The following is a 9804-nucleotide window of genomic DNA, read 5'->3' on the forward strand; positions in this document are numbered from 1 at the left end:
TGGTATCTGCCTCGGTTTCGATTTCCGGAGTCCCTAGCTGATCTTGGAGAGGGTTTCTCATCTCGCTCGGCTCGGTCTGGTCTGATCGCCTTTGGATCTTGCTTTTGCTGTGCCTTGGCACGGCTGGCGACGTCTTCCTCCCATTTGACATGCGCCCAGGCTCGAGATAGGATGTCTTCCATGGTTTTGCACTTGTATTTGGTCAGCTCTTTTTAGAGGTCTCCGTCGGGGAGCAGGCCTCTCTTGAAAGGAGAGATAGCCGTGGGGATACTACATTCGGGGATAGCCACCTTTTCTTGATTGAAGCGGGCTATGTAGCCTCTCAGGGGTTCCGCCCGATGCTGGAGGATTTCGTAGAGGCTGTCGGAGGTTTTCTACAGGTCCCTACTGCTGGCGAATTGTTCCACAAACTTATCGCTGAGAACTGCGAAGGAGGCTATGGACCTGGAGGGTAAGTTGATATACCATTGCAGAGCAGGTCCGGTCAGAGTGGAGCCGAAACCTTTGCACATGGTGGCTTCGCGTGCCCCTTTTGGGAGTGCTACAGCGAGCATCCTCTGTCTGTATTGGGCGACGTGGTCGTCCGGATCAGTGGTCCCGTTATACGCCTTTATACTAGGGAAAGAGAACTTCTTGGGCATCTCGATCAATGTGATCTCATCCGTGAAGGGAGTATCAGCGTAGAAATTGGGGTTGCTCTTCCGTATGGGGGGAGCTACCCCTGGGAGTCTCTCCACCATGGATTGCATGGTGTCGAGCCTATCGGAGAATATCTGGTGAAGGTGAGCGATCATGGGAGACTCGGCTCTTGCTGCTCCGTCTGATGCTTCCTTATCAGGCTCGGGCTCCGAGTCGCTGTCCTCCCCGTCATAAGTCTGAGCGTCCTTACCCTTTTCTCGCGTAGATGCTTCTCCTCCCGGCGCCGCAGTTGGGAGATTCGTGCCTGTCCCGGAGTTAGGTGTTTCCAGAGGCGGTATGGGGCGAACCTGAGTCCGGAATCGACGCTTCTTGTGGCTCGCTGCGTTAAGGGCTTGATTCTCGTCTCGGAGGGTAAGATTCCCCGATTCGAGCTGGCTGAGCTTCTCGGCGCTCTGCTCCAGTTGCTTAGAGTGTTCGTTGAGTTTTTCCTTAAGGATTTGGAAGTCCGAGGACAGCTCGGTATTGGTATCTTCCCGAGCTCTATGTAACCCGGTTACTTGACCTTGCAGGTCATCGATTTGTCTTTGGAGTTCAGTCTCTCTCTGAGTAGCTTCGGGTAGCTCGTCATGCTCATCCACCGCCATTATCACGTAGTTTAGATTACCCCTCCTTCTAGCGCCAAACTGTTATGGGATTTTTGTGTAGGATCTTTGTGAGTACTACGGAACGATGGATAAGGCTAGTATTTGTATTGATTTGCAAGTAAGAAAGTAGAAGGGGACGTTTTATTAGATCAAAGAGCTGGAACTACAACAGTTTTGAGTAAGAACCCTAGTTCTAGCCGTCTAGCTCTAATCTCTAAGTCTCGAAGTGTCGCTCCCTTGCTTTAGGGTTTAGGTCCCCTTTATATAGTCTTCGTAAGGCGGGCCTTAGTCGGTTGGAGTAGGTTAAACTCTTCCATATTTGGAAATATGGAAGGTTCTCTTTATCGGAAGTTTTCCATTTCTCGGGGGAAAGGGGAGATCCTGGGACCGGACCCGAAAAACTCCATAACGGGGAACCGGGTGTTCTGTCTAGCGGGGATCCTGGGAAACGGGGTTCCTTCCAGCGGAGATCCAGAGGCCGGTGTCATGTCTGGGGTCTGGAGGTATTCGATTGAGTATTTTTCCCCGACACGTCTCATTAACTTGCAACTCTTCATTGTTTTCTTTTTTAATTTTTAACATGCACACCTCTTAGATCAATATATTAACATTTACGTTTTTGATCAAATATAATTATTAACATTTACTATAAACCTCAATTCCATCACATCTTCATTTCTTAACAAGCGCTATTTATTTTCTTATCTTTCTGTACATAGATTCGACATCTTGGTGCATTTGTGTGGTACACAATAACTCTTCATCTTTACAACACTTATTCTTACTATCTTAATTTATGTATCTTAAGAATCATTTTTTGTAATTGATGTTGAGAATCATTTTAATAATGCCATTTTTGTTATAATTGTAAACACCAATTTTTTTAACATTTATAAACTTTTTAAAGTTGAAGAAATGGAATTTGTTAACGATTATAGATATAGAAATTTGTTGTATTGTAAATAATAAAAACACCATTCTTAATTATCATTTGGAAATGAACCAACGAGTTTGTTGTAAATTTATTCACTGATTGTTTTTTGCTGGAACTCTATGTCTTTAGGAAATTATTTTCAATATGAATTTCATAACTGTGATAAATTTGTAACTTTCCAGTAAATTAATAATATATTGATAAATACCAATTGATTTGGTGTGTCCCTGATGTGATCATGGAACAGCTATCTGATGAAGACAAGGAGATCAAAGACAAACCAGCTGATGAGGATGCCTTAGCTATTCCAGTAGGGCCTATGACTCGTTCCAGAACCAAGAGACTTAATGAGACCATTGGAGGATTGCTTATGAAGTCATGGAAGCAAGAAGAATTTCTTGGTTGAAGCTTGATCAACTAAGACACACTTATCACCATTAAAGCTACTTCCCCATCAAGCTGATCATCATCTAGGCAAGTGACTTGTGTGTACTCTTTTTCCCTTGATTGGTTTTGTCCCACTGTGTTTTCTAATCAAGGTTCTTAATGAGGCCACAAGTTAACTTTCATATCTCCTAGATGATGTATCTTGGATGCATCTCGGCCTAGGCAACTTGGACCGACTTCATCATCTATCTTATGTTATGTTTTTAGTCTAAGTATTATGTCTTTATTTCAAAGCCGTGTGGAGCCTTTCTCTTTATGTTTCTTTATGTTTTCGAGACCTTGTGCATGTACAAGGATCTCTCTACTTAAGTGTTTCGAAAACCCTCATTCTAATCTAAGTTATCTTTTGTTTTAAAACTTCTTTTGTCTTCTCTCTTGCTTGGCGAGTTGTTGAAGTGTCTGGTGTGTAATATCCAGTCTGCTGGTGCGTAATATCCAGTGTTAAGGGCCTTAGTTTGGTGTGTCATATCTGATCTATTGCCTAGGAGTATCAAGGAGCCTTTCCGCAGCCTCTTGTGTCACCAATCGATCCACAAACCTTGATAAACTTGAGTCTTTGATTCGTTTATGCAAGGATCTATCCAAATCCATCCAGAGAAGCATCATAGGAGTTCATTAAGTGGTTTCAGAGCTGCTCTTGAAGGGGAGTGTTCGATTTCTCTCTAATTTTTGTTTTGATCTCTTCATATTCTCATTGAGTTTTGATTGATCTGTGTTCTTGTTGTCAAAATCTGATAGAATAGGTTTGATCGTGTTTTTGTGTTTGAACTCTTCGTATCCTTGTGGTAAAAGTTACTGATTTGCTTTGTTGATCTCAATCTGATTAGGTTAAAAGGAAATCGATTTGTGTTAATCTGATATGTGCTTGTAGATTTTACATTTATCAGTTTGTTTTGAGTTCGAAATTGATCAGAGAAGTTTAGGGCTTGATTGTCGATTTAATCTGTATCTGTTTGGTTTAAGATTGATCGATCACATCTTGTTGGTTACTTGTTTCTGATTATCAACCAGTTTCTGATTATCAACCTGCTTGATCTATTTTTGGTATCCTTGTTGATTTGAATTCTACTTCGTATTGATCAAGTTTGTTTGTTACCCAAGTTAAATTCTCTGTTTTGATTTTGAGCGATCGTTTTTCAATTTTCAATCTCTCGATTTATTTATTTTTCTTGGAATTCTTCTCGTTGTGTGTTACCTCGTGTAACAGGGAACGATGGTGAGTGACAATGAAGAAGAAGAAATCGCTGCTGAGAATAAGTTTCTACTTGAAGCCCTAACTAAACGCATGGAGAAGATGATGGACGAGAAACTTGAAGTGTTGCGACAAGATAAACAAACCCACTCATCTGATAATCAGCGTGAACCAAGGAGGAATAGGCGTGAACGACAAGAGCATGCTGGATCACAAGAAACTGGTAACTATTATGAACGAGATAGAGAAAGACACATCTCTGCTTCTAGACACAGCAGCAGAAGAACTAGTCGTGATCATGAAGGTCGTAGGTATCAGAGAGATGAGCTTGTGGGTTGAAGCTCAAGATACCTCCTTTCCATGGCAAGGCCAACCCTGATGCTTATCTAGAATGGGAGAAAAGATTGATCTAGTCTTCAATTGTCAGCACTACGCAGAAACTAAGAAGATTCAAGTTGCTGCTACTGAGTTCTATGATTATGCTTTGAGTTGGTGGGATCAGCTAGTTACAAATAAGAGGCGCAATGGTGAATACCCTGTTGAGACTTGGGCAGAGATGAAGGCTCTTATGCGCAAGAGGTTTGTGCCTAGCCATTACCACCGAGATCTCCATCAGAAGCTAAGAAAGCTCACACAAGGCTCACGGACTGTAGAAGAGTATTTTCAAGAGATGGAGTTGTTGATGCTGAGAGCTTGCATATCAGAGGATAGAGAAGCTACTATGGCACGGTTTCTTGGAGGACTTAACCGTGAGATACAAGACAGTGTGGAGATGTAGCACTACTTGGAGATGGAGGAGATGCTACACAAAGCTATCTTAGTGGAGCAACAAGTCAAAACGAAAGGGCACTTTCGATCTAGTTATGGAACTAAATATCAAGGAACTAAGGAGGACAAACCGAGTTATCAGAAGGAGAGAAAGCCATATCAGAAAGAGGAGGCCAAGCTTGTTAGTAGCTACAACAAAGACAGGGGCAAAACCGAAGCTACTAGTACAAGAGCTCGAGATTTGAAGTGTTTCAAGTGTAATGGGCGAGGGCATTATGCGAATGAGTGTACTAACAAGAGAATCATGATCGTTCTTGAGAATGGAGAATATGAATCTGAGGATTATGTATCTGGAACTGATCATGAGGAATCTGAAGGAGAATGTGAAGAAGAACCGGTAAAAGGGAGGCTGTTGGTGGCAAGATGACTTCTGAATCTACAATCCAAGACCGAAGAGCTCGAGCAGCGTGAGAATTTGTTCTATACAAGGTGTCTTGTTCAAGGAAAGCTGTGTAAATGTTGCTAGTGAGACAATGGTGAAGAAGCTAGGATTGAAAGTGCAGAAACACCCAAGGCCATATCGGTTGCAATAGCTTACTGAAGAAGGCGAGATGAAGGTATCTACTCAAGTCTTGATACCTATTTCTATTGGGAGATATGAGGACGAGATTCTCTGTGATGTGTTACCAATGGAAGCGAGCCACATCTTGCTTGGGAGGCCATGGCAATTTGATAGACGTGTTACCCATGATGGCTTCACCAACAAGCATTCTTTTGAGTTCAATGGAAAAAAAATATCCTGGTGCCTCTGACTCCTAAAGAAGTGCATCAAGATCAGCTTCAGCTTCTAAAGAAGAAAGAATTCGACCTCAAGCCAGAGCAAAACAAGCAACACAACTTTTATGCCAAAACCGGTGATATCAAAAGATTTCTTTACTCTAATCAATCAGTTCTCTTATTTGTGTTTAAAGAAACTCTTTTGAATCTAACTGATTGTACACCGGTGTATCCGAGTGAGATGTCTACTCTTTTGCAGGAATATAAAGATGTATTTCCGGAAGATAACCCCAGTGGTTTGCCACCCGTACGTGGGATTGAGCATCAGATTGACTTTGTACCAGGATCTGGTCTTCCTAATCGACCAGCATACAAGACCAATCCAGTTGAGACCAAGGAACTCCAAAGACAAGTTGAGGAACTGATGGAGAAAGGTCACATACGAGAGAGCATGAGCCCATGTGTCGTACCAGTGCTTCTTGTTCCTAAGAAAGATGGTAGCTGGCACATGTGTGTTGATTGTAGAGCAATCAACAACATAACAGTGAAGTATCGCCACCCTATTCCTAGATTAGATGATATGCTTGATGAATTGCATGGCTCTAGCATCTTTTCTAAAATTGATTTAAAGAGTGGATATCATCAAATTAGAATGAAAGAGGGAGATGAGTGGAAGAACTAAACATGGCTTGTATGAGTAGTTAGTCATGCCATTTGGATTAACCAATGCTCCTAGTACTTTCATGAGATTGATGAATCATGTGCTTAGATCATTCATAGGATTGTTTGTGGTAGTATATTTTGATGATATCCTTGTTTACAACAAATGTTTAGAAGAGCATATAGATCATCTTAGGTCTGTTCTTGATGTTTTGAGAAAAGAAAAGCTTTATGCTAACTTTAAGAAATGCACTTTTTGTACGGATAACTTGGTCTTCCTAGGCTTTGTTGTGAGTGCAGATGGAGTAAAGGTGGATCACGAGAAGGTGAGAGCAATTCAAGAATGGCTGAGTCCTAAGACAGTAAGTGAAGTGAGGAGCTTCCATGGGCTTGCTGGCTTCTATAGGCGGTTTGTAAGAGACTTCAGTACCATAGCATCTCCCTTGACAGAGGTGATCAAGAAAGAAGTCGGATTCAAGTGGGGAGAAGCACAAGAAACTGCCTTCCAATGCCTTAAAGAGAAGCTTACTCATGCCCCTCTTCTTATACTTCCAGATTTTAATAAAACTTTTGAGATTGAATGTGATGCCTCTGGTATAGGAGTGGGTGCTGTATTGATGCAGGAAAAGAGACCTATAGCTTACTTCAGTGAGAAGCTTGGACGCGGCACTCTCAACTATGCAACTTATGATAAAGAGTTGTATGCCTTGGTGAGAGCTTTGCAACCTTGGCAGCACTACTTATTGCCCAAAGAATTTGTGATACACACGGATCATGAGTCTCTCAAGTACTTGAAAGGACAAAACAAGCTCAGCAAGAGACACACAAGATGGGTAGAATTCATAGAAACATTTCCTTATGTCATCAAGTACAAACAAGGTAAAGAAAATATAGTTGCTGATTCACTATCTCGAAGGTATGTTCTCTTAACTACTCTTGATGCTAAGTTTTTAGGCTTTAAACAACTTAAGGAAATGTATGAATCTTATCTTGATTTGAAAGAAGCATACAAGTCGTGTGAAAAGGTAGCTACTGGACATTACTTTAGACATGAAGATTACTTGTTCTATGATAATCATTTGTGTGTGCCTCACTGTTCTTTGAGAGATTTGTTTGTCAGGGAATCCCATGGATGAAGTCTTATGGGACATTTTGGTGTAGCCAAAACTCTTGAATAATGCATTCCCTAATGTTCCTAAAAAAAATCACCATTCATAAGGAATAATAATTCCCTCTCATTCCCTTTCATTCCCTTTTTTGTAGAGAATTTAAGAACAAAATTATTCCTTGTTAAATTTGATAAGGAACAACCATTCCTTTTCATTCCTGATATTTTGTTCCCGTACATTCCTTTTTTATTCGTTCCTCTTAATTCCCGAATGGTCACCAGTCAGACCCTTAAAGTTTTGCAGGATCATTTTTTTTGGCCACACATGAGGAGAGATATAGAAAGAATCTGTGAAAGGTGTGCAACCTGCAAGCAAGCTAAGTCCAAAGTCCAAACTCACGGTTTGTATACTCCTTTGCCCATTCCTTATCATCCTTGGAATGACATTTCTATGGACTTCATTGTTGGGTTGCCTAGAACTAGAACCGGAAAGGATTCATTCTTTGTTGTTGTTGATAGGTTCTCTAAAATGGCACATTTCATAGCTTGTCATAAGACTAATGATGCATTGCACGTTGCTAATTTGTTCTTTAAAGAGCTTGTACGCTTGCATGAAATGCCTAAGACTATAGTTTCAGATAGAGATACTAAGTTTCTTAGTTATTTTTGGAAAACTCTATGGTCTAAACTTGGAACAAAATTGTTATTTTCTACTACTTGTCATCCTCAAACTGATGGACAAACTGAAGTAGTTAATAGAACTCTAGGAACTCTCTTGCGTGCATTCATTAAAAAGAACTTGAAATCTTGGGAAGATTATCTGCCTCATTGTGAATTTGCATATAACCGTTCTATGCATTCTGCTTCTAAGTTTTCCCCATTCGAAATTGTTTATGGGTTCAATCCGACCTCACCTTTGGATCTAATGCCTTTACCTGAGTGTGAAAGAGTTAGCATGGATGGCAAAGAGACGGCCGAAATGGTGCAACAGATACATGAACAGGCTAGGCGCAATCATGAGAAGAAAACTGAGCAATATGCCAAGTATGCTAACAAGAATAGGCGTGAGATGCTGTTTAAAGTTGGAGATAAAGTATGGATCCACCTTAGGAAGGTGAGATTTCCAAATGAAAGGAAATCCAAGCTGATGCCGCGTATTGATGGCCCTTTTGAAGTTATAAGGAAGATCAGCAACAATGCATACAAAATGGACTTGGAAGGTAAGTATGAGAAAAGTAATAGCTTCAATGTTACTGACTTGATCCCTTTTATTGCAGATGAACCAGATTTGAGGACAAATCCTTTTCAAGTGGGAGGGGATGATGTGATCATGGAACAGCTATCTGATGAAGACAAGGAGATCAAAGGCAAACCAGCTGATGAGGATGCCTTAGCGACTCCAGTAGGGCCTATGACTCATTCCAGAACCAAGAGACTTAATGAGACCATTGAAGGATTGCTTGGTAGAAGCTTGATCAACCAAGACACACTTATCACCATTCAAGCTACTTCCCCATCAAGCTGATCATCATCTAGGCAAGTGACTTGTGTGTACTCTTTTTCCCTTGATTGGTTTTGTCCCACTGGGTTTTCTAATCAAGGTTTTTAATGAGGCCACAAGTTCACTTTCACATCTCCTAGATGATGTATCTTGGATGCATCTCGGCCTAGGCAACTTGGACCGACTTCATCATCTATCTTATGTTATGTTTTTAGTCTAAGTATTATGTCTTTATTTCAAAACCATGTGGACCCTTTCTCTTTATGTTTTCGAGACCTTGTGGATGTACAAGGATCTCTCTACTTAAGTGTTTCGAAAACCCTCATTCTAATCTAAGTTATCTTTTGTTTTAAAACTTCTTTTGTCTTCTCTCTTGCTTGGCGAGTTGTTGAAGTGTCTGGTGTGTAATATCCAGTCTGCTGGTGCGTAATATCCAGTGTTAAAGGCCTTAGTTTGGTGTGTCATATCTGATCTATTGCCTAGGAGTATCAAGGAGCCTTTCCGCAGCCTCTTGTGTCACCAATCGATCCACAAACCTTGATAAACTTGAGTCTTTGATTCGTTTATGCAAGGATCTATCCAAATCCATCCAGAGAAGCATCCTAGGAGTTCATTAGTCCCAAATTGATGCCTTTTAAATGTATCTTGCCACTCTTCATCTCCTTCTAATAAATCATTTGCCACATATGCATTTCTGAACCATAATTGATTAGCATTTGAAGATTAAATATTTTTGCTAAAAAAATTTCGACCATTGTTAAGTCTTGAGTTACATGAAATATTTTGGAGGATAAGACAAATAAATTTACTTTTTTAAGCAAATATACAAAAGATATAAACAAAGTTTCCAAGTTTTATATGTGTTTATCCAAAAATATTTTATAATCTTTTGGAGTAGTGAATCTTTCTCTTTTTTATCTATTTATTTCTTTGTTCCGATATTTTTTTGGTGTTTGATTTTTTCATTGCTCACAACTACTATATGTAGAGACCAACTATTGCAATGGTTAAACACCAAAATTGCAATGGTTAATCGAATTACAATGATTGATAACTAAATGTTGCAATGACGGGGACCTCCTCTGACGGGATTTTGCCTTCTTCGACAGCGGAGACCTCCTCTAACGGGGGTTC

At 40.5% G+C, this 9804-nt stretch overlaps 2 protein-coding genes across 2 annotated transcripts; one reads left to right on the top strand and one right to left on the bottom strand.

Moving 5' to 3' along the window:
- Positions 1-374: 374 nt before the first annotated feature.
- LOC106308554 lies at positions 375-1267 on the bottom strand. Its single transcript, XM_013745709.1, has 2 exons — positions 1202-1267; positions 375-1091 (listed from the first exon to the last, which is right to left on the bottom strand). The coding sequence occupies exons 1-2, from the start codon at positions 1265-1267 to the stop codon at positions 375-377; spliced, it is 783 nt and encodes a 260-aa protein (XP_013601163.1).
- Positions 1268-4247: 2980 nt separating this feature from the next.
- Positions 4248-8694, top strand: LOC106308555. Its single transcript, XM_013745710.1, is given in 8 exon segments — positions 4248-5137; positions 5139-5364; positions 5661-5913; positions 6344-6977; positions 7110-7225; positions 7454-8110; positions 8264-8389; positions 8447-8694. Coding segments are annotated over 8 exon segments (3150 nt in total).
- The last annotated feature ends 1110 nt before the right edge of the window (positions 8695-9804 follow it).

Source organism: Brassica oleracea, chromosome C8 (assembly GCF_000695525.1).
Source record: "Brassica oleracea var. oleracea cultivar TO1000 chromosome C8, BOL, whole genome shotgun sequence".
NCBI classification, from domain to species: domain Eukaryota; kingdom Viridiplantae; phylum Streptophyta; class Magnoliopsida; order Brassicales; family Brassicaceae; genus Brassica; species Brassica oleracea.

Excerpts from the sequence above, each read along its gene's own strand:
- LOC106308554 (XM_013745709.1), bottom strand. The coding sequence starts at position 1,267 with ATGACGAGCTACCCGAAGCTACTCAGAGAGAGACTGAACTCCAAAGAC. Across the intron at positions 1,092-1,201 it reads ACAAATCGATGACCTGCAAG|AGCGCCGAGAAGCTCAGCCA; the intron begins GTCAAGTAACCG and ends CAACTGGAGCAG.